The sequence below is a fragment of the Oryx dammah genome, unplaced genomic scaffold, assembly GCF_014754425.2.
Source record: "Oryx dammah isolate SB20612 unplaced genomic scaffold, SCBI_Odam_1.1 HiC_scaffold_21, whole genome shotgun sequence".
In the NCBI taxonomy this organism is placed as follows: Eukaryota; Metazoa; Chordata; class Mammalia; order Artiodactyla; family Bovidae; genus Oryx; species Oryx dammah.
The window spans coordinates 36,629,133-36,653,500 of record NW_024070205.1 but is presented as its reverse complement, the minus strand read 5'-3'; the positions used below and the strand labels follow the sequence as shown (position 1 = coordinate 36,653,500).

General features: G+C 61.0%; 1 protein-coding gene across 1 annotated transcript; it reads right to left on the bottom strand.

Moving 5' to 3' along the window:
- Positions 1-969: 969 nt before the first annotated feature.
- Positions 970-24,082, bottom strand: TMEM201 (transmembrane protein 201). The gene is made up of 11 exons (XM_040263367.1): positions 23,902-24,082; positions 17,240-17,360; positions 16,710-16,901; positions 15,432-15,608; positions 13,897-14,249; positions 13,300-13,503; positions 7,863-8,116; positions 5,809-5,880; positions 4,899-5,198; positions 4,012-4,146; positions 970-2,917 (listed from the first exon to the last, which is right to left on the bottom strand). The coding sequence occupies exons 1-11, from the start codon at positions 24,012-24,014 to the stop codon at positions 2,820-2,822; spliced, it is 2,019 nt and encodes a 672-aa protein (XP_040119301.1). The 5' UTR covers positions 24,015-24,082; the 3' UTR covers positions 970-2,819.
- Positions 24,083-24,368: the final 286 nt, after the last annotated feature.

Here is a 24,368-nt window from a genome sequence, read left to right as displayed (position 1 = left end):
CACCCAGGCTCCCAGCTCACTGGGGCATCTCCCATTGCTACGTCAGGGCCCAACGGGGCCAGCGTGTGGGCTGGGGGTCCACTGGTGCACCTGGGGAGGCTGGTGCCAAGTCCACTTGCTGGGAGGATGGCTGGGCCAGTCCAAGCGGGCTTGGGGGGAAAACGTCTGTCACGTGGGTGATCCAGGGCCAGATCAGGGGCCGCTGGCTGGGAGGGGCAAAGAGCCAATTGAACCCCTGCTCTCGCTGCTTACCCAGGGCCTCCTATCTCTGCTCCAGTTCACCCTCCTGCCCAGGCCCACCCAGGTAGCTGATTGTTGTTCAGTTGTGTTTGACTCTTTGCAACCCCATGGACTGCAGCACACCACACTTCCCTGTCCTTTACCATCTCTCAGTTTGCTCAAACTCATGTCCATTGTCGATGATACCATCCAGCCATCTCATCCTCTGTCTACCTCTTCTCCTCCCCCAGATATCTGCCCTCAATCTTCCCCAGCATCAGGGTCTTTCCAGAGTCAGCTCTTCACATCAGATTGCCAAAGTATTGGAGTTCAGCTTCAGTCCTTCCAATGAATGTTCAGGGTTGATTTCCTTTAGGATTGACTGGTTTGATCTTCTTGCAGTCCAAGGGAGTCTCAAGTCTTCTCTTTCCAACCACAGTTTGAAAGCATCAATCCTTTGGTGCTCAGCCTTCCTAATGGTCTAACTCTCACGTCCATACATGACTACTGGAAAGACCATAGCTTTGACTAGATGGACTTTGTCGGCAAAGTATGCTGATGTCCTGTTCAAATCCCTGAGCCCTTCTGGGAACACAGCCATTGGTACCCACCACTCAACACCAGCAGCCCTGGGCTGCTCACCCTGGGCTCTGTATAGAGTGAATATGCCTCCACCCACCCTCCCCCAACACATCCACACAATCCTGTCTGGTGCATGAGCAAAGCAAATGAAGACAAGACAGACTGGGGTGTAGTTCAAAGGTTGGTATCTTTTTTGGTTTCCTTTTCTGCTTTTGTAAAGAAAAATAAGGTTGTGTTTTTATTTGAAAGAAAACATAAGTCAGCCCCCTCCTGGCCCAGCCTCTCCCCTGCCCCTAGAGGCGCTGGGACCACAGGCCCTGGACAGGAAGGGCCTGGCTGGCCAGGGCAAAAGAGGGCTGGGCACTCGGTTGGAGCTTCCTCAGAGCCAAAGAAGAAGGGCATTCGGGAATGGAGTTTGGCTTGGTTAGGCAAAAAGTAAAATTAAAAAACTCGACACACATGCCCACTGTACAGATGGGGGCCAAGAGGCATCACCTCCGAGTTGGAACCATCTCTGGCAGTTGGAGTCAGGGGCCTGGCGTGGCCCCTGGCCCCCCAATTCCCCGTGTTCCGGGGTGGGGGGCAGGGCAGGAAACAGTAGCTCTCAGGAGTGGGGGAAGTCAGAGCAATCTCCTTCCCCACATGGTAAAAAAAAAAAAATTACTAAAAAAGCACCCGAAGCTTAAAAAAACTAAACCTCCCTGGCAGGGAGGATTGGGGGCATCCTGCTTAGGAGCAGAACGCCTGACCTGGCAAAAATGTGTAGAAAAATAAAATTAAACTTTATCCCTGAATGACAGAGTGAAGACCCTTCCCCTGCCCTCACGACCCTCCCCCTAAGGAGACTCAGAGTTCACCGAGTGGCACAAATGTGCACGGACACACGTAGGAGTGTGCACGCATGCACGCCGCCCCACACCTGCGTCCAGAGCCTTGGGCAGTGGCGTGGGGATCCTGACTCCTGCAGGCAGTCTTCTCATTCCTCACAGCACCGTGAGGGTCCCTGTGCCTGACTTTCAAGGGCAGGATGGGACTTCAGCCCAAGGTCAGGGGGCTGCGTGGGGGACAAACCCGCAGTATCAGTTGGAAGGGCAGTGGCAGGACCGAGGGGTTCGGGGTAGGAAGCAGGCCAGCCACGGTGGCCTGGAGACAGAAGTCACACTGAGCCCACTGTGACCGCAGGACGCCTAGAGGAGCCGAATTCACGGCAGGATGGGGGCAGGGGTCCAGGGTCCTCAGAGACCTGCGGGCAGAGGGGCCCAGCAAAGCCCCTGAGGGCAGTGCATGAGGGAGGGGCCTGGAGACGGGGTGGCCCTGGGTAGTGTTCTCAGGGTGGCCGGGCTGCTGCTTGGGAAGGTCACCAGAGGTAATAAAATGGGGGTGCAGCAGGGAGAAGGGAGCTTGCAGGGGTGCTTACACTAGTCCAGCTGGGCCCCAGAGACCCAGGAACTCTGAGGAGCCCCGGGCAGGAAAGGCTGCCCACCCGGGAGAGCCAGAAGGCAGGCCTAGCCCACAGCATGGTGCAGGACAAGGGCAGACAGCGCCGGTCCTCATGGCGGTGTCCACGGGGGCTTTACCTTCCACCTGACCGGGTCAGGGAGTACAGTACAAAGAGGTGGCAGGGTCGGGGGGCAGCCCAGCTCCTGCTCCCCTCACAGTAGTAGTGGCATTCCTGCCAGGCAGGGCTGGACGGTAGGGAGGGGACCCTAGAGTCACGCAGCCCCTCCGGGATCTCTGGTTGGGGATCAGAGTGTCAGCACCAAACGCACAACTGATACCAGCCAAGGAAGAGGGCGGGGAGGAGTGCGCCCCCGAGACCACGCCCAGGCTTGCAGTCTTTTAGGTGGGGGAAGGCGGCGGGGAACAGGACTCCCTCCGGAGGCGAGGTCAAGGGCCCTGGAGAAGAGGGCGGAGGCGGCGGGCCCTCTGGAGGGCCAAGACCGGCAGTGGTGGAAGCGGCATGCACCTGGGCGCACCCTCCGAGGTTCTCCGGGTGCCAGAAGGCTGCGGACCACGGGTCAGCGCAGGCTCTGGTACAGGTAGGCCGAGGTGAAGAGGGCGTTGGCGGTCAAGCTCACGGCCAGGAGGCCCCGGATCACGGAGGGGCCAAAACGACCTTCCAAGAGAAAAACCGAGACCACTGAGCTGAGCGCTGCCGGGTTGAGGCCCCGCCCCCAGAGGGGTGGGCTCCCCTGGGCTAAGGCCCCGCCCCCAAGAAGCCTTCCTATCTGAAAAGACCCCAGGAACCTGCTGTCATTCCAAGTCTTCACTTTTTTTTTTTTTCACCCTGCAGCTTGTGGGATCTTCCCTGACCAGGAACCCGGCCCTTGGTAGTGAGAGCGCAGAGTCCTAACCACTGGACTGCAGGGGAATTCCCAAGTCCTGACTCCTTGAAGGTGCCTCCCTTCCTGACCCTGCACCACCAGGCAAGTACCTGGCTAGGGCAGTAACACCTGTACCTTGCCATGGGGACACCAGCTTTACAGTCAGGACAGGAGGAGGCCCCTGCCCAGGCCTCAAGGTAATAAGCTGACTTGGCCTCCCCACCCCAAGTTGATGCTGCTGGGTCATGTCCCAGACTCCACATGATCTGGGGGTAGCCCCCATTTCCGGTCACCCCAAAATGATTGTTTCAGGAAAATCCTTGCTCAATACACAAGGCTTCCACGTGCCCCGGGAGAGTGTCAGGACCTGATCACTGGGCTTTATCCAGAACCCCGATTCAGTCTCACAGCCCACCCCGAGCTCGCAAGCTGAGAAGCCTGGATTTGAACCCAGGCAAAATGCTGCCCAGCACAGCCTGCAGCCTCCGCACTGGCCGCCAGTGTGCCCAGGCCAACACCCACCCTGGGGAAGTTTATGGAATGGTGACAGTGTTCTGTACCCACTGTCCTCCTGAGCAGCTGCGGGCCACACGTGGCCTTGGGACACCTGCTATGTGGCTGGTACAGCTGGGCAGCCAGATTCTTATTCTGATTACACAGTAACTGTTAGACTTAAGGCAGCCACCTGAGGCCAGAGGCCCCTGTGACAGCACAGGCACAGACCCTTCGTAACTGAACCACAGGGGGCACAGCAAGTGTGGGGGGCATCAAACCACCCTCTGCCACCCAAAGGCCCTTGAGGGGCTGTTCTCCGACAGACAGGAGGGGACAGTGGCTGCAGACCCATGGCCCTGCCCTCTTCCCACACACTCCACAGGGCGCAGACCTCGCCAACTGGTGGGCTCCTCGGCGCACCCTCGGGTGGTGGTGTCCACCACACAGGAGGACTGGGATGAGTCATCCTCTCTCTTGATGGAGCGGCTGCTGCAGCTGCTGCCCCCTTCCGGCACTGACTTCGTGTCTGCAGGGAGAAGGGGCGTTTCAGTGGGAGCTCGGGGCACACCCCCAGGGACAGATGTGGGCAGCTCCACCTCCAGTCCCAGGATGGTCCATGAATGCGGCCAGTGGCCATCAGCCTTGCTGGTCCCAACTTGCTTGGCCTGCCCTGGACAGTGGGTGGCCAGCTCCTCATTCAGGTCCTGTCTGCGTAGCTGCCGGGAAGGGAGCTGGCTTTGGGTCAGGAGCTGCAAACTCAAACGCCACTAGGTGTGGAAGACGATGCCACAAGCAGGGCTGTAGAGGGGCAGAGGCTGGGGCGAGGGACCTCAGCCTGCCCTTCTACCTGTCCAGCCCGGTATGGCCAGATCTTCTGATGTCATGAGAGACACAGGAAATCCACAGGTTCATGGGAAACGTCTAGAGGTTAAATGTTGAGGCCTAAGTTAAAACGTTCTAGAACGCTTTGTAGAAAAACAGCATTTGAACAAAATAAAAAACATCTGCAGCCTGATGCACGGAACAGAGGATCCTCCAAGTCAATTGCAAAAGAAGGAAATAAAAGCAGCCAACTAGGGGCAAGGTCCTGAAGGGTTCAAGGTCACCAGAAGCCAGGCTGGAGGGTGTCTGGACTTGGGAGAGTGGCCACAGTCAGATAAGAGCCAGGACAGGCCGTGAGCAACCTCTTGATGGTGTCCCCACCACTGCACACTGACTGGAGGCCTCCCATGGCCTGTGGGGCTCTCCCACCTCCAGGGTGAGGTCAGAGGGCCGTACCCGCCGTGTGCTTTGTGTCCCGCGCGGGCTGCTTCTGTGGGGCTGGGGGCGACTCGACGGTGTAGAGGCTGCCGTTGTGGGGTGAGTGTTCGTCGGAGCTGCTGGGGGTGTGTGGGGCATCCCCAGGGGGCGACGGGAACAACAGCAGCTTCTGCCCCTTCAGATTGAGCCGGGCCGGGCTGATGAGGGGCCGGCGGTGGCGCAGGGAGCCGGCACTGGAGGCCACCGAGCCGGCCACAGAGGGCGCCGGGGAAGGGACCGGGGAAGGGGGGCAGCTGCCTGACAGCAGAGAGAAGTAATCTGGAGGTGGGAGGAAGGCAGAGATGACAACATTGTGAGTGCTCGTTCTGCTTACAGGAGCGCCTATTCTGATCTGTTGCTTTCTCGTCTACCAACCGAGCGAGAAAGGCAAGGCTGGGCCTAGACTGCTGGGCACAGGGGGCCCTGCTGGGAACTGTGGGAGGAGGCACCCAGGGAGGGAAAAAGGATCGCAGAGCCTCAGCGATGCCCCTTCTGCCTCTCTCCAATTTCTGTCCAAATCTCTGCTACCTCCCTCAGCTGAGAACAAGGCCTGGGGAGAAAGAAACCCTGGAGACCCAGGCTCAGCTAACCTGGGCCCTGCTCATTTCCAAGTGCCACCTCCATGTGTCACCACTGTAAGGACGATGGCACCATAGCTAGTCCTAGAAACTGGTGCCCATCTCACAGAAGAGAAAAATGAGGCACAGGGGTGTCAGGCACTTGCCCAGGGCTGCACGGCTGGGAGGACGGGGGCTGGGATTTGAACAGAATCCCCTCCAGGGGCCTGTCTGCCGCCCCGCCCTGCACACGCGCTCTGGAAACCCCAGCTTGCACACTGCCCGCCTGAGCCAGCTTCCCATCACTCCCCTTGGTGCTCGGTCCTTCTTACCTGAAACTGAGGCCTCCCCGGGTCGGGACACCTGAGATGGAGGGCGGCTCCCACTGAACAGGTACCCTGAGTCTGCAGACAGGAAGGCAACACAGGTCCCTGGGGAGATGGCCCATCTGCAACCCCTCCCCGAGGCATGGCTCCTCTGCGTCACCCCACATCCTGTGTCCTCAAGGGCAGGTCCCTGCTTCACAAATAAGGAAACTGGAACCCACGCAGGCCACACAGGAGGCCGGGCCTGGCGCCTGCCTTGTGCCCTTCTTTTCTCCAGCCATCTTGAGTCCCGCCTCCTCCGCTAACCTGGCGGGTGCAGGAGAGGGGCCTTCCTGCCTGGTGTGAGCTGCAGGGAGCCAGGGTGAGGCCTGCAGCAGGAGCTGCAGAGGCAGGTAGAGCTGGGCAAGACGGATCCTAGGCCGCCAGACCGCCTGACACCTGAGCCAAGGGCTGGCCCCAGCGATGGTGACTGGGTCCCGGCCCTCACATGTCATTCTGAGACCAACCTGTGTCCCACAGCACCGCCCTGGGCCCTTGGGGCAGGGGGCCTCCTGAGCCCTCACCTCAGGCCTCCCAGGGCAGCAAAGAGACAGCCTGTGGACACAGCAGGCAGGGGCCAGACCTGTGCCATCCAGCAGCGGTCCCTGCCCCGACCCTGGAGGCTCTGCAGAGAACACCGTTTTGCAGATGGGTCCAGAGGCTGGGTCCCCAGGTTCCCAGGTCCAGGGTCTTCCTGTCCACTCCGCTCCTCTCTGTCTCAGCTCAAGGGACTGTTCACAGAGGGGCCCCAGGGCCCCATCCATCAGCCCCAGGTCTGAGCAGGGCCTGAGCTGCGACTCACCTGCTCAGGGAACTCTGCTGAATAACCATTACCAGACGAGGCCCTTCTCCCAGCAACATGGCTCATGTCAGGTGACATGGAAATGCCTGGAGTCCAGATCTCAGAACTACTCACGGCTCACTCTAACCCCGTCAATCCCACCTTGCAGGCCTCAAGCACTACCCACCGCTTGGCTCACGGTGTGTCCAGCAGTGTGACCCACCCACTACCTAGGAGGACGCTGGACCGCACACAGGGCGAGCAGACGCCTGGGTTCAAACCCCAGGTCTTGGCAGCTGCAGCTGCTGGACAAGTTATGGGGAGAACAGGCCCAGGGGATGTCGGGCTGGGCAGGGGGAGCCCCCACATGGGGGAACTGCTGAAGGGCTTCAGAGAGACACTACATGTCCGAAAGTCCAGCTTAACCAAGATGCTGCCCACGTTCCTGGAAGCTGGATGCTGCCACACCACCCTGCCCGTCAGGTCATCCCCCATAGGATAAAGCAAACCCTGTGGGCACCAGGCAGCCTCCCTAAATGAGGAGGGTCATTAAAGAAGACCCAGCAGGGCCACTGGAAAGATCCTGCCGCGGAAGAGGGATGAGACAAAGCTTCTCGCGGTGGGACCAGATGCTGGTCCCCACCAGGGCTCCATGAACACGACAGGCTTGAACCAAACCCCTGGGCCCTGGACTGCAGAGGCTGGGGGCAAACTTTCCGGCCCCCAGGGTCTCAGGGGCTTCCCAGGTGGCTCAGTGGTAATGAATTTGCCTGCAAATTGCAGGAGACGCTGGGTTCTATTCCTGGATGGGGAAGATCCCCGGGAGGAGGGAGTGGCAACCCAGTCCAATATTCCTGCCTGAAAAAGTCCATGGACAGAGGAATCTGGCAGGTTACAGTCTACGGGGTCACAAGAGTCAGATGTGACAGAGCACACACATACACAGGATCACAAAACAGAAGTGATAGTAACAGGAAGAGCTGTGACACCTAAGGCTTTAAATCCATCGCCTGGCTGACCCCTCACCCAGGGTCGGTTCCACGACTGGCCTCATTTGCTTTTTGTGGGAAACTGAGGCTCAGAAAGGTTAAGCCCCTCGGCTCAGGCAGTTACTGAGTAGACACACCAGGGTTTGAACCCAGTTCCACCACCTCTACAGCAGGACCACCACCCCCACCTCGAGCTCAGCTAGGTGCCCCGAGCCCCGCACTGCCCGCCAATGCCTTTTAGTGCCACTTACCTGTTCGTGTCAGAGAGGGGATGGTTCCCAGCGAGAGGGCCCGGCTGAGGCGGCCAGGCAGCGAGGAGGGCGAGGCCCGGCGGGGGGACCGGAACAGTTGCTGGTTGGCGATTGGCAGGAAGCCCGGCGGGGAGGGGACGAACAAAGATGGCGAGGGGCCCGTGATGCTCAGGCTTGGGCAGGGGGTAGTCAGGCTGGGGCCGGTCAGGCTGGGGCCAGTGGGGAAGAGGCTGACGGAGTCTCCTGGGAAGCACCTATGAGAGAGCCCGGCGGGGCGTGGGAGAGAGGAGCAGGTCAGCCCCGGGGGGCTCTGGAGCAGGGCCTCCACCTCGGTGGGCCCCTCCCCTCCCCCACGGTGCAAGGTGGGGCCTGAGTTGGGGTCCCAGAGGAGGCGTGTGTTAGTTGCAGCAGAAAAGCGGTCCGACCACATTCACGCCATTAGGAGCGGGTGGCTGGGAGGTGCTGGCGTGACCCACCCCTCCCTGCATGCCCCCTCCGATCCCCCTCAGCCTCACAGCAAACTAGGTCTACTACGAGTCTCGGTATTAAAGTGACACTGTCGCCCTCGCCAACCTCACGCCAACCCTTCACCTCGAAGCAGAAATGCCCAGTCCTGCGCCGGGCGCTCAACTGGGCCACTTCCTGCTTGGTGCCCAGAACCTCCTCGCAGTGGCCGAGCTCGGGGAGCCCCTACTCCCCCGGGCCGGACCCCGGGAGTCCCACCGCTGCTGCTCTCTAGTCTCAGACACCGGACACTCCGCTAAAGCCCCTGGCAGAGCAGAGGGGGAGGCAGCCAGGCTTGGGGATCTCCAGGAAAAGGCTCTGGCAGGACACTTAGAAAGAGCTGTGAGCGATCGAGAGGCTGTCTGCAGACGGAAGGTGACAGTGTCTCTTTAACTTGAGCGCGGTACAGATCACACCACACGACCCAGTGGCCCCAAGCCAGAATGTCAACCATGCTTCTGATTAAGGCAACTGATTACAGAGGGGGAGGGGGTAGAGGCAGTTAATAAGGGATTAGTCCGCCGTGTGGACGGAGCTGCAGAGGTCCAGCCTTACCTCGGTCCCAAGGGACAACTGAGCCCAAGGACAATGTGCCGACGGACGGGCAGGTTGGCTCAGGCCCTGCAGCAGAGCCGGGGGCTGGCTAAGGTGCCCACCCCAGCTGCACACCTGGGGTGCCGCTGGCCAAGCTTCAGTCTACTGATCTCCCTGGTTTTCACCCCTTCCCCTCATTTTAAATAACTTCTAAGAGGGTGGGTCAGCTGATGCTGGCCCGGACAATCACGTGACCTTTTTATTGCCTTTCTAAGTGCCAGGAGGCCACCTGGACTTTGGAACCAAAGGCGGGCCCAGTGTTTGCGGGACATGGGGAAATCAAGGCTGTGGAACCTATCAAGCAAATCTATAAAGGACTCTGGGCACCTGGCTGGCTGGCCCCAGGCTGGATGCACCTACATTCCACCCAAGGACCCGTTCTGCCCAGAGTGACCCCTACCTCCTTTCCCTCAAAATGCCTGGGAAGGTTCTGACTCTAAACACAAGACACAGGTTGGTACTGTCATTTTAGAACTACAATGCCATGCAGCAGGACACTGACGACCTTGGGGAGTGGTCGGAGGTCGGGGGGGGATGCTCGGCACCGAGGGGCAGTGTGGGTGCACTGGGACCCTTGGCTAACTTGCTCCAGTCACACGAAGCCCGGTTCCCTGCACCTATACCCCCAAGACCCCTGTTGTTGTGTGCAGCAGCAGCCTGAGGGCAGGGTGTGTGGGCCACAGTGGGAAGTGGGGGCGGGGGGGAGGGGGAGATGACGACACACACACACACACACACACGCCTGAGCCTTTCCAGCGGGCGGCAGCATGTCTGCCTGCCCTGGGCTTCCTGTGCTACCTCACTGGGCAGCCCATGGGCTGGGCCAGGCCAGGCGCTGGCCAAAGTACACCGCAAGTAATTGGCAAGCTAAAGCCCAGTCGGGCTATGGGTCTTGGAGGTCGCCAGCTGGGCCTGACCAGCTCCTCCCTCCCAGGTCCTGCTCACACCCGGGGCTGCCCATCTGGCACAGGTGCTCTCCCAATCTCTGATGCAAGTGAACAACGTGGCACTGGGGGGTTGCGGGGGAGGAGGGGACGGTTCTTCAGTCCGACCCTCTTGTTGGGACATGTGATGGCATCACTCAACTAGCAGATCGTGTGAAGTGTCAGGCATGAGCCTTTGTCCTGGCTCCACAGAAGACAGTCCTCGGGAGCCTCTGGCAAAGGAGCCCCACCTCCGCCAGGCTCCCGAGCGCTGCACTCAGACCGATGCTTCCTCTTAACACCCCCCCCCACCCAGAGACCACCTGCACCCTCAAACCGCATCTCAGAGAGGCGTCCGGCCCCGGAACCCAAGCCTGTGTGCCCGCCGTGATGGAGGGGCTCTGGGGAAGTTGTGGGCTGCTGGCTGCACTGTACCCCATCTGACACTGAGGGGGGCCTCTTGTTCTCCAACCCCATCCTGGCCCAGGCCAGGAGCAGGAGAGAGAGGACGACACTTAAGGAGCAGCTTAGGGAGACAAGGAAATAAACGCGCCACCCGAGGACGGTGGGCCCTGAGCTGCTTGGGGCCCATGTTGCCAGCTCCCAAACTTGACTCTGGTGGGCGCTCCCATCCCTCGAAGCCCCCGCCCCTGGCAAAAAAGCCTCTGAAGGAACGAGAAAGAAAAAACAGAAAAGACGTGGTGCCTGACGCCCCCCGGTCAGAGCAGGGCCCCGGAGGCATTTATTGAAAATACAGCATCAAACACACTACATCTAAGGCTGGGAGTTGTGGTTACAGCAATTACAGGGTCACTAGACAGTCATCCACGTCTACACAACAGAAAGGACGGGACTTGGTGACAGTCACAGGCAGAGGGGACACTGGCCTCTCCCGGGGCTCCTGGGAAAGCATTATGAGGGAGCCTACTTGGCCTGGGGTGGGGGAAGAAGACGGTCACACGCCCCCACCCCCCATTCTGGAGGGTCTGGAGGTGGTCCCCAGTGGAGGGGAGAGGAGGCCAACACACTCCCAGGGAATGAGCCATGGTCCCAGTGGTGCCCGCACTTCCTCAGCTGTCGCCAGTAATGTTGGAAGGTGCTGAAATATGCTCCATGTAATGGAATTTGAAGGGATAGATGCGTGGTTTTAAAAATCACACAAACTCTAAAAATGCCAGGAAGCCTTCCTTCGATGAGGTCCATCTCGCAACACGGGGGTGTCTTTCCGTCCCCGCCCACTAGAGGGCAGGAGAGATGTCTGCTCAGCAGGCTCCTGGCCAGCGTGAGAGCTGGTTACGGTTATTATAAATAATTTAACTTAAATACACGCGTACACACAGATGTCCTGCTTCTACTCAATGCCAAGAAAAGCGGTAATTAGCACCATGCTGCCAGTTTCCTTGAGAACAGGGGATTCCAGAGACCAGGGGAGACACAGCCAACAGATACGGGTTCCTCGCCTGGCTCCTGCCGCCCCTCTCTGGGAGACTGGCTCACAGAGGCGAGGGACAGGCCGGCCACCCCACTCCTCCACCTTGTCAGTGCTCTTCCACCTCACCCTCCACCCAGAGCAAGCTGGGCCCAGCTCCTGACTCACCCAGCTCTCCGCCCATGTATCAGGGTGCAGCGCCACCCAATACACAGGTGGGTGGGTGGGCTGGCTTCTCAGGACCCCGAGAACGGAAGGATGGTGGGGATCGGGCCTGAGCTGGGCACTCTTCACTCAGCCCGTAGGCTCAGTGAGGTGACAGCCCTTTTCCGAGTGTCACCCTCACACACGTGACTGGCTCGTGGAGTTCCCCAGGTCCATACCTGGAGCGGGGTTCGTGCTCACCGCGATTAGAGTAGGACACGAGGCCCTGCAGGGGTGCGCAGCCTTGCTCTACCCCCTGCCATGGCCCTGGGAGGCAGCCCCCAGGCTGAGAACAGCCTCCAGAGCATGTCCACTCCCACACCAGCACCCCAGGGCCCTGGAGGGGTCCAGCTCTCATTATACAGATGGCGCACAGGATGGGGTGGTGGGGTCTGGCAGGCCGAGGCCCTGTGGACTCTGCAGCTGCCCCATGGGGAGGCAGAAAGCAGGAGCCTCCCCATGGGGCTCCAGAGGCCAGGAGGAAAGTGGTGACAAGCCAAGGAGGGACAAGGGACAAGGACCCAGTGTCATGGGCCTGCGTGTCCCTTGGGCCCCTTACCCAGTGCTAACTTCGGGCAGTTGGAACTTTTTCTGGGCGTTAATGGAGGTGGGGTTTTGGGAGGAAACTGGGGACATCCTGGCACATAGGGAGGGGGACAGGGCCCCACTACCTGCCAATCAGAGCCACCTTGGCCCGGGAAGCCTGAACCCCAGCCCTGCAGGGAGCGAGTTGAGGGCTGGCCTGTAAGGGTTGGGGTCCTGCCTTTCCAGGGCAGAGCCAGGGGCTTCCCAGGAGAGTGGGCAAAGTGTGTGTGCCCCAGTTACACTGTCTGGCTCACAGCGGTGCCAAAAAGACAGGGAAGTAAAGAACGTGTAGACCTCTCCCCCCGGTCCTGGGCAATCGTGCTCCCACCATGGCCTGGCTGTTAGGAGAGACCTGCTGACCACGGGAGAAGCACGGGTTCTATCCTCCACCTCCACGTGGGCCTCGCCCCACAAACTCATGGTCAAGGCCAGTCTGGGTCTAAGGGCTGCATTCTCCATCCCTGGGGAAGGAGGCTGAGGGATAACGGGCTCTCATAGCAGGAAACCCAGGGGGTCAGCCCTGCCTCCTCCTGGTTTCATGAGCTCCTGGCGGGGGGTGTCTGGACAACAGGTAGGACCAAAAAGACAGACCAGAGAAACGAAGGTGGGACGAGGTAGGGGGCTCTGCTTGGCCCTGACTCAGCAGCACCTGCCCACACCCAGCAGCCCGAGTTGTCAGGCCATGCGGCGAGGGCCCAGCCTGTAGCCACCGTTGCCAGCCCATGTTGGGGGCTCAGAGACGGGGCAAGGTGAGAGAAGAAGCAGAGAGCAGGCCCGTACCCCTCTTCCGATGGTGTCAGCGCCAGGAAAGGGGCCATGGCCAGTGTGGGGGTGCCTGAGCTGCCAGTGGAAGCCACGGGGCAGAGGCAGGCAGTATGCGTGCTGCCCTGTTCTGGTCTCAGAGCAGTGGTGGTGGGGTCTTTGGCCAGAAAGGTGGCGGCAGTGGTGACCAGCTAGAAAGCACTTGGGGGTGCCGGGTGGGGGGTGGCTTGGTGGAGCCAGAAAGGAATGGGGGGCCTGACTCCTAGGGGAAGTGGAGGAGCTGGGCCAGGACCCTAAGGTGGGGGGTGGTGGGTGGGGAGGGAGTGAGGCAGGTAAGAAAGAAGCAAGACAGAGGTGCCCTGTCCGGGCTGCGGGCAAACCCCGGGGCCTGTTGGTCCGTCTGTCCTCCCCCCTCAGTCACTGCTGCTTCTCTGACCTTCGGGGCCGGAACCTCCGTGGGCCCGTTGCCTTCCTCGTGGCCACGGCTGCCGTGAAGCCCACCAGGCAGCACAGGGATGTGGTGCTGAACTTGAGCGTGTCCAGCCAGCTGGGTGAGGCGGCCTGCAGGTACTGCTCAGCCAGGTGCAGCCCCAGCAGCAGGGCCCACAGGCCGGTGGAGAAGGCATCGATCCTCCGGAGCCTGTGGGGAGAGTGGGAGTGAGGGCCCACGATGGGGGTGAGGCCCCTCCCGGCCCCCACCTCCTGCCTCCTCCGTTCACCCCGGCCCTGCTCAGAGGAGAGCACTGAGGGCCTGAACAGAGTGTGGGGCTCTGAATGCTGCTTCCAACACTTCCTCACCCCATGGCTCTGAGTCAGTGTTTCTGAGCCTCGGTGTTCTAGTCTGTACAATGGGGCAAGGAAACCTCCCTCAGAGCTGCGGTGAGAGGGAGTGTCTGCATCTGCACAGGCAAGCACTACACCCTGTGAGCTAGGTCACCATTGCCCGACTGAGGTGAGGAGAGGACGCAGTGTGGCCCCCAGGGGCCCTGCCTCTGCTGAGCTTCCTCCCACTGCATCCCTGCCCCTCACGCACCTGAGGCGGCCGGCCAGCAGCATGGCCAGCAGGCAGGTGAGCAGACCCAGTGCCACGACGCCCATCTGGTGGCTCTGCCCGAAGGCCCAGGCCTCACGCAGCTTCTCGGCCACGTGCTCGGGCAGCAGGCCCAGCAGCTGCCGCCAGCCCTCAGCCCCGGTGGCTGTTCCGTTGTCTGGTGGGGCCGAGCCATTGCTACCAGGTGGCAGGGTCGGGGGCAGCGGGGCTCCCGGGGCAAAGGGGTTGCTGGTGCCATAAAGCGCGGTGGTCAGCAGGAAGGCACAGGCCAGGAAGGCGAGGGCCCGGAGCACAATGACCTGCGCTGGGGCCTTCACCGCAGATGCGCAGAAGCTCTGAGAGAGGGAGAGGCAGGTCAGCGACAGGGCCAGAGCCACCAACAGCCCTCTGGGTGCCCACTCTGTGCACAGGGGTCTGGCCAGGGGCCCCCAGCACTCGCAGAAGAACCACCAGTGATCAGAGGTGCCCTAAATTCTCACGCACTCTTGGCTTCATTTCTGGCTCACCCCTGGGTCCCATTAACCTGTCTCATTTCTGGGCCTTCACTCCACTGCGAGCTACTGTGGGCAGGAGGACTGTGCTGCCACATTCTCTACAGTAATCCTTCTGATCTGATGGTGACCTCTTCTTTCAAACACATTTCCCAATCATTTTCAAGTTATCGTAAGAAACTCCTACTGTGTGGTTTTAACTAGAATTTTAATGAATATACACACAACTCGGGTCAAAGTTAGAAAATACCCGTTATTAACTTTGTTAACTTAGGCCCATAGCTGTCCCTCTGAAACTATCACAATGTTGTTAATTGGCTATGCTCCAACATAAAATACAAAGTTAAAAAGAAAGAAAAAACAGTAAGTTGTTCAGTCTGAAAAACAGCAGAGGGGAGGAAAGCAAGGGTCAGCAGAGCTCTCTGTGCAAACAGGCGTGCGGGCCAGTGGTCAGGGGCCTGGCTGCAGACCGGAAATCTCACACCAGCTGGTTGGCCAGACGGCCACCACCAGCTAGGCACCTCTGGGGACCCCGGGCTTGAGGAGAATGGTTTCTACTGCTAAATCCACCTGCTCCTATATCACATTTTTTAATGCCAGGACACTCTAGCACCCGAGCACAGTGACAGAAACTAATGATGGTTTTAGTCAGCTGGTCCAAGGTTCAAACCCCAGGGATGCTGCACACTAGGCCCTCTCCCTGAGACTCAACCTCCCTGCCTGGTTTCTAGGGTACCTCGGAGAGCACCCACTACAAAGGTGCTGGAGGAATCCCCAGAGGTGCTGGGAGGTGCCCAGGCTCTGGAGGGCAGCCCAGAAATCCTGGCCATGCACGCAAATGACACACATTCTCCTTGGGACCCCCCCGCTCCACTCTGGGTTGGGGCACAGGTTGGGAGGCAGCCCCACAGGAAGGTGGCTGCCCCAGGGGAAGGGCCTGGCTCTGAAGAGCTGCCCCCAGTCACCAGCCCGCCCTCTGGGAAGGGGTCTCCGGCACAGACTTGTGGGCTGGGACGCCCCTCGCACCTGCATGTAGGTCTGGTCTGCCTCCCGGCGCTTGAACTGGTGGCTGAGCAGCAGGGCGCGGAGCTGCCGGTTCTGGTGCTTGATGTAGTGCTCCACGGCCGCCTGGCACGGCCGGCACAGCTTGTACATCTGCTCCAGGTGGTGCCGGTACACCTCGATCTCCTCGTCGTACCTGCCCTGCGGAGGGGGCACAGGCTCAGGGCCCCCGGGGTGACCATGTGCAAGTCATCCCTGTTCTGCACCTGCTTCCTCGGGGGCTCGACAGGACCAATGGCCTGGGAAGAGGGGCCACCCACAGCCCTGGACACAGCAGGGACCCCAGGGGACGTTCCAGCTAGTTCTGTAGCTGCCAAGGACACACCTCGAGGCCAGAGCCTGGCATGTGGCCCTTGCTCAGGCCCTGCTCCCGGACTCCGGACACCACCTGGGCTTGGACAGATGGGCCACCTGGAGGTAGACCTGCCTCCCCACTGAAGCCCAGCGGCCCAGGAAACACGAGAAAGCTCCTGGCCAGGTCAGGGCCTTGGCAGGAACTGAAGGGCCTCTGTACTTCAGGAACAGCCCAGGAAACGCAAGGCCCACCCTTCCTTCCCCATGAGATGCAGCACACCCCTCCCTATTTGCAGGGGAGCCAGACATTTCAGTCTGCAGGGGCAGGAGGGTCCTGGTTTGGTCTCTTGCTAGGAGCGAAGGTGCCAGAAACCTGCCCTGGATGTCCCGTCACACGTGCCTGCCCAGCTTTCTCCACCAAGCCCCAGCTCACCTCTATTTTCCTCCCTCCCCACCTCCCTCCTAGACTGGGCCTTGGGGAAAGTCAGGGTCTCTGGGCTTCAGCAAATATTGTCTCTTGAGGTCATGGAACCCCCAGACTAGGAGAGGAGAGATGGGCTAGACGACAAGGCTGCTGGCCTCCATGTGGACCCAGGAGGCAAAGGGCTGACCTCCAGCCTCTGGGCAGCACCCACCTCCCCTCGCCCTCCACGAGCTAGCTGCCCACCAGGCGGTGGGCTAGATGGACTCAGAGGGACACAGACAGGATGGACCCAACAGGGCCCCGAGCTGGAGCCCAAGGACCCTGCCTCCCCTTGCCCAGGGACAAATCCCTCTGGACTGGCAGGTGCTCCTAGGCCTGGGGGCCCCACAGCAGTGACAACAAGACAGGAAGTGTGAGAAGCGCCTGGCTGAGATCACACACCCGGAATGCAGGCCAGCACGGGGCTCCGGGTGAGGAGGGGGAGCCCCTCAGCGGCTCTACTGCCTCCAGCAACCCCCACTCACCTCGTCGCGCGGTGAGAAGGCGGCCAGCTGCTTGACCTTGGTGGTCTGGTGGTGGCTGCACCTCCGGCACAGCAGCACCTGGCTGCTCACCCACTGCGGGGGGGCGGGGGTGCGGGGGCCGGGCGAGCCGCTCACCACGTGGTTGAGGTGCTCCAGGTACTGTGCGGGGATCGGCTTGTTGTAGTCACCATTCTGAGGGAGGAGGACCTGAGTCAGGGGGAGGCCTCCCCATGGCCAGGAGCCTCCTGCCCCAGCTCAGGCTGGGCGACGGACAGAGGCCCCACATGCAGATACTCCCCCAAGGCAGATCGCTAACACTCCCTCTCTTTACATGCAACACAGAAGCTCTTCTTTCAAAGGAACTTCACGAGGAACCCCAACTCAGGCGAGATGCAGAGTCTGAAAAGGCCTGGGTCTGAACATAAACCCGCCTATGTCAGTGCCGTGACTCTGCCCACGTCACCCTGGCTCCCTGAGCCTGGTCCTCAGAGGAGGCCCTGGATGGTGGCCGCGGCGAGCGGGGGGCGCACCTCCTGGAAGCCGTTGTACTGCTCGCAGTGGGGGCAGTCCCAGCAGTTGCGGTTCCCGTAGGGCACCACCGTGTCCTGGTTGCAGAACCAACAGTTAACGACGGTGTGTGTTGGCTTCATCCTGCGGACGAGGACAGAGTGGAGTCTGCGGGAGGACGAGAGACCAGGGAGGGTGGGCAGCAAGCAGGGCGGGGGACGCCATGAACCCGTCCATGGGACCTGGGCTTATCCTCAGCCAACCAGGCCAAGCCTCCTTGACCCTGGGGTCAGCTGGAGACGCACCAGGAACCCGGGGCCAGCCAGGCTACAGGCCGACAGGGACCTGGCTCCAGGACCTCCCTCCCTCCCTCCCTGCAAGGCCCACAGACCTGGGCCCATTCCCAGGCTTCGGAAACGGTGCTCCCTGGGGAATTGGTGCTCACAGAAGCCCCAGGAGAGCCAGGGCCAAGGAGACCAAGGGTGGAGACTGCAGACAGCTGCTCATCCCGGGGCCAGCCCTCCCTGGCTTGGGGACAGGACAGGCTGGCCACAGTGGCCCTCGCCAGGCATATGCGTGGTGACAGGTGGGTGTGCAGGATAATCCCGGCCCAGACACTGAGGGATCTGTGCTCCAGTCCCTTCCATCCATCTCCCTGGCTGTTTGGCGGGTGTGTGTCGGGGGGTGGGGGGGTGGGGGAGGTAAGGACATGGCAACTGCCAGGGAAACCTCTCCAGTCCCAGAAATCTATGATAACAGGTGGTGGCAGCTCAAGCCTGGGATCCTGGCCTTGCCACTCCTGTCCCCTTGCTTGCCCCTAGAATCCACCTCCAGCTGTGGGGGTGCCGTCTGGGTCTCTGCTGGGATGGGCAGTCATACCACACGTGGACACCCCTGTTGTCCAGAGGATGGCACAGCCCCAAGCTTCTGGGAGCCAGAGTTCCGGCTCTGCCAATCCCTCCTCTCCCAGCCTTGGCAATCGCGTGTTATCAGGGCCCAAAGACACAAGACACGTAAAGGTGCTCTGTAACACAGGGCGCTGGCTCTGGGGTTGTCGGGGGGCCTGGCCCCCTGGAAAGAGAGCTCCTGCTTCTGACACTGAGCTGCCTCTTGGCCTTGCCTGTCCATGGACCATCAGGTCACAAGAGTTCTCCAAGCCTCAGTCTTATTACCTGTCATCTGCGGACAAGACAAGTGTGGGAAGTGCTTCCAGAGTCTGGCTGACTGCTCAATAAACAGCAGTTTACATGGGGAGGGCAGGGGAGGAGAGGGGCAGGGGAGGAGAGGAGCAAGCCCAGACAGAGGACATGGAACCAGACCCTGCAGGGAAGGGTCCCAGGGTCCACAGCGGGCACCCTGGCTTGCCCCAGCATCATCGAGCTGGAGGGCAAGGCTCAGAAATAGCAGTGCTGGGCAGCCTGGCCCCGTGGTCACGGTGTGGCCTTCAGGGAAAGTCATTTTTTTATCTGGCTGATGGGGACAGCAACAATCCCTGCTCCAAAAAGGGTGCTGAGGGATCGAGTGAGAGAACTGAGGGAAGTGCTGGGCTGGGCAAGTGGTCAGCGGAGGCATTCTGACAGCCTCACTGGCCTTCAGGCCAAGAGCAGTGGAAGGAGGTGCCTAGTGGTATGGGAATCCTCTCTGCCGAGAAGCCGCACTTGGGCAGTTAAGCACTTGGCTTTCTCTCTGTTAATTTGTAACCGCTTTACAGGCTTCTCTGTAATAGTGCACCAAGGGGAGGCGTGTCCACGTGTCCAAAGGGACGATGGAGGCAGGCCCAAACACCTCTCTCCCCTGCTCCCCCAGGTCCTGCTGGCCTCATGATGGGCCCCTCTGCCCCCTCCACCCCAGATGCCCACCATACCACGCCTGCTGCTGGAGAGAAGCCAGCGGAAGAGCTGGCAGCCCACGAATAAAGACAAACAGGAAGTGAATAAAGACGACCCGTGGTGGGCGACCAGGAACTGAGGCTTTGGGTTTGGGGGGCCAGGCATGAAGCCCCTCCTGCCCAGGAAGTCATCGTTTTCGCCCTCAATCACCAGCTTCGTTGGTGGGAAAGTGAGCCCAGACTGGAAAGGGGTGGCCGGGAGGGGAGGGGGGATTAGGCCTGGGCCAGCCCTGGTGGCGCTAGTGGTAAAGAACCTGTCAGCCAACGTAGGAGACGTACGAGACAGGGTTCCATCCCTGGGTCAGAAGGAGGATGGAGGAGGGCATGATAACCCACTCCATATTCTTGCCTGGAGAATCCCATGGAGAGAGGAGCCTGGTGGGCTACAGTCCCTAGAGTCACAGAGTCAGACACGAGTGAAGCGACTTAGCACGCACATGCTGAGCCAGCAGCTCTGGCTTGGTAATCCCTGCTCAGGGTTGTGGGGGTGAGGGTCTTTTCTCATAGACAGAGAAGCTGCCAGCCACCCCGGCCAGATGGGTTCCACTTGGTGGGGTGTCATCCCTCACAGCTCCCCTGGGGAGCGCCCTGAAAGCACGCTAAGGCCTGTGAGCCGCAGACAGACCAGTGATGCCAGGTGGGGATGTCAGTTCTCCAAGGACCAGCGACGCTCCCGCCTGCCCGGAGCTTCACATGCCAGACACGTGGGCGCATGTGACTCACATTCGCAGGCTGCACTTGATGGCTGACCTTGCAGCTCATAGTCTCCACAGCAGTTGGGCGGCCTTGGCCTGTGGGCCTGAACCCACCTCTACTGGGCCTGACACGGGAGCCAGCTCAGCCCCATCCTGCTCAGGCTAACGCCCCCACCCTGTGCCCCTCCTAACCCCTTGACCTACTTCTCTCCCAAGCCAACCACCTCCGTTCCCAGCGAAGCTCTGGTCAAACCCCTTGTGGCGGACAAGGTCGGAGGGACCAAGAGAGAGTGACCTCGTGACACAGGCAGGAGCAACTTAGATGGGTCAAGGCCTGGCCACCTCCAGTAGAAGACCAGGCTCCAGAGGATGGGCGGTTGGCTTGGAGGCTCTGGAAGGTGCTTGCCCAGCTCCTGCTGCCTGCATGCTGAGCTCCTGGGCTCTGCTTGGGTCAGGGGAGGCCTGAGGCAGCCAAGGGTAGGACGGGCCCCATGGGAGGAACCAGGGGGCAGCTGTGTGTTCCGGAACCATCCCTCCACAGCCCCAAACACACAATGGGAAAAAGATGAACACAGGCCCTAATGATGGTATTGCCTCGTGAGCCCCAAACGTGCACGCTTAGTGATGGCAAAGCTCGTGCCCTGACATCCCACTACGTCCTAAGAGGTCAGGTCGGGGCAGGGGGTCAGTTCCAGCTCACCACTCTGAGGGCTGCAGCTCCATGCCCCTTGGCCCTGGCCCCTGCCGGGGGTGGGCATTGGCCGTGAGCCCAGTGCTGTGTGAGACGGAGGAGACTGTGGGCTCAGTCCCTCTTAAGGGTTGGGGGCGGGGGTGGGGGGCTCAGAGTCTGGGGGAGGCCAATGTGTCAAGCAGTCTCCACCACACCAGGCTCTGTGAAGTCCCCCAAGGGGAACCGGGCACACAGCCTGTGACCCGTGTGCTGGTCCAGTGGGTCTGGAAGATGGTCTCTGACAGTCAGGCTGGTTCCCTCAGGACTCGAGAGGTCAGCCTCCCAGGTGAGGGGTCCCTGAGGGATCCCACACACTGCCTTGCTTGCTACTCTGTGCCCTGAGTATTGTGCAATCCAGCTGCAAGAATCCAAGGGCCTCCTGCAGGGCAGAGGCACCAGCACCAACGGGCCTACGGACTGCCCACTCCAGCCTCTAGGCAAAGCACACTTCGGTCCACAGCGGTCCAGCCAACACCAGACAGAAGGCCTGGGTCTGCTCTTGGTGGACGGCCTCCTCAGCATGGCCCGGCTGGAGAGGCACAGCCTGGGCTAGCAAGGAGGCAAAGATGCACAAGGCTCCCCACTCCTGACCCGGACGCAAGGACAGAACGACGACTGCACAGGGCAGCTGTGACAGACGCCACAGCAGAGAGCCAACGGGCAGAGCATCAGCCGTCACTCTCAAGGACAGGCCTGCCGGCCAGCAGGGCCCACAGGCAGATGGCCTTCAAACGGCTGGGACTGCCAGGCAAGGGGGCAGGGACCACCCAGTGTATGTGCGGGGAGCCAGACTGCATGGCTGTAGGAGAGCATGGTGAGAGGTGTGCAGGAGTGTGGCCAAGGCTCCACTCCTTTACCCGGGAGGCTGCGCCCTCTCGTCTCCAAACACCAGACAGTGGACAATCCAATAACCATGTCTGGGGGCTCCAGCAGCCGTGAGCAGGCTGTGCTGGCAGAAGACGAACACGATGCCCAGCAGCAGAGTCCGGGGGCGGGAGTCTGGGTGAAGTGGGCACAGGAAGCCACCAAGACTGCCCGGGTCCAGGGCGAGCAAGCCCAGTGAAGTATAATCTGGGCTTCCACCTGGCCTCCTGGGTGCAGAGCAGCAGCCAAGGTGCTCAGTGAGGACCCAGGGCATGAGGCTTGGTTAGGAGCTGAAGGGTCGTGGTGTCGCTGGGCAGGAAGCCTGAACTCCTTGGCCTGTTTTCTCATCTGCTGAGTGGGGCCACCAGCAGCACACACTGCCCCCCAGGACCCAGGCAGTCCAGTCAAGAGGATTCCATGGGCAGGAAGCCAGGATGGGCCTGCCCGAGGATCTGGGGACCACAGTACTTCAGAGAAGCAGGCTGCTGCCCCTGCTCCCTGGCCAGTCCTCCGTCCCTGTCCCTCTCTGCTGAGCCTGCAAACACCCACCCGGCCAAGTCCACTTCCAAAAACAACTCTCCTCACATGCCCTCTCCAGGGTCATTTAAAACCCACACTATGGCCAAAGCCATTCCTCACTGTCACCGACCTCCTCCAGGAGGGAGAGGGGCTCAGTCTGGGGGCTTGTCTTGCTTCTGAATCGTGACAATGGCCAATTTATGACCCCAGACAAAAGCCAGCACTCAAGGAGAATCTCAGAGCCTCCCGGGGAAAGGGCTGTCTTCTCGGCCGAAGGGTCCCAGGGCCACATCACGACCCAGGTGTATCACTGGTACCCCCGTGGCTCCCCTCAGAGCAGCTCGCAGGACACTGCACGCAGGTCTCAGGCTCTTGCCTCCGGGAAAGGGAAGGCTGTGGCGGGGAGCCCAGGAGGAGAAGAAACAGCCTCCCCCCATACTGCACACCCCCCCCGCCCCGCCGCCCTGGGAACAGCTGTAGCGCAAGACGGAGGCACAGTGGGCATATCCAGCTCAAATCCAGCCACACAATACGGGTGGGGGCCACAAAGCCTGGTGGCTGTGATCTCTGGGCTGACACTTCTTCATTCCATTTCCTGGGAGGCAAACTGGGCTGTGGAAACACCTCTGCTGTCAACATTGCTCTGGGAATCTGAGCAAGTGGCAGGTACCTCTGCACCTCAGTACCTTTGTGTATAAAATGACTGATGTGAACCAGCTGATCCTGCAAGCCCCTCCAGCTTCCAAAAACTGGGCAGAAGCCTGGACATGTTGAGATGTGGGCTGTCAGGGGTCCCGCGAGGCCACCCCCTCCGCAGCCTGCCGTTCTGGCTCATCCTGCAGACACAGCTGATGTCCCTCCCACCCCTTCCTCCCCCGGGAAGACTGTGACTCAGTCGCTCTCACGTCTTTTCCCCTTGGGTAAGAAGCGGTACATGGTGGTGGCTAAGGAAGAACAGACAAGCCCTCCAGGTTCAAGTCTCAGCTCTTCCGCCTGCTGCTGACTGGCCCTGGGCAAGTTCCTTCGCTTCTCCCATCTAAGAGCTGAGCTTCCAACATCTCCTGCTGAAGCTACAAACCTACCCACCCACCCAGAATGTTCTCACAACCCCACCTTTCTTCCTGTCCCCTGCGAAGGTGGATCAAGTGGGGAGACAGTGGAGATGCCCCTGAGGTCCTCCTGAAGTAAGAGGGCCAGTAAGCTTTTATCCCTGACCACGGAAGCCCATGATAGGCCAGCTCTGCATAGGGGTCAGCAAGGTCTGTGAACCTGGGCCAGGGAAGGGGGCCGCCACTGAACCCACCCAGGAGGAGCCCAGCGCAGTATTTCAACACCCCTAAAGTATGTCATGTCAGGCTTTCCTGCTCTTGGAGCCTGCAGAGTCCAAAGGTTAGGGAGGCAGGCTCCACGGCCAGGATGCTTCACTTCACATCCTGACTCGTCTAACTGATAACAATTTTTGCAGCTCTTTTGTCCCTCCGCTTCTCTAGACATAGCGCGGTTGAGACTGAAATGGGCTTGCTTATGTGAGATTACAACAACGCCTGAGGCAGCCTATGCCGCCTCAGGAACCACTGGCTAGTACTCAACCTACCCCAACGTGCTCCTGAGGACCAGGGATCAGGGCTCTGGGCGGAAGAGCGTGCGGCCCGATCCCCGCTCGACTCTGCCGCAGGGTTTGGGGGCCGTGCAGACCCTGCGGCTCGGTCTGCACGGGTCTCCGCGGGGGAGGAAGTTCGTACCCCCCACGCGCCCCACATTCCTGGGCTCCCCCAACCCGCTTCTCCGCCGCTTCCCGACAGAGGAGCCCCAGCCCGGTTTTCTTTCCGGGGGCGGGGCGTGCACGACGGGTCTCGGCGCGGGGGCTCGCGGGCCGGGCCCCACCGCCACTCCGCGGCCTCGAGGCTGACGGACAAGAAGGTGCCGAGCGGCCGCGGGCGGAGGGCGGGGGCGCGATACTCGCCGGCTGCGTGGGCCGCGCGCACTCACCTCCGCGCGATCCGGTAGAGCAGCACGCCGGCGGCGGCGCACGCCGTAACCCCCAGGCCGCCGGCCAGGCCGGCCGTGGGGCAGCGGGCCAGCAGCGCGCTCACTCCCTCCATGGTTCCCGGCGCGAGCGGTGGGCGGTGGCAGGCGGCGGCGGCGGCAGGGCCGAGGGCCGCGAGTAGGACTCGGAGCGGCGGCGCGCGCCTCCTCCCGCCGTGACCTTCGTCGCTTTGTAGCCGGCGCGGGCCCGCCCCCTGACTCGGCGCGCTCCCGCCGCACAGCCAATCGGAGCGCGGGGCGAGCCCGGTGGGCGGGGCGCCGGCGGAAGTCGCGGTGTTGGCCCCAGCGCGCCCTCCCGTGGCCGGAGGTGGGAGGTGACGCGGAGCCCGGCCCAGCCTTCTTCTGCTCCCGCCTCTCTCACTGGCGCCTTCCGCAAAAGTCCGCCAACTTCAGCATCTCAAGCTAGTGTC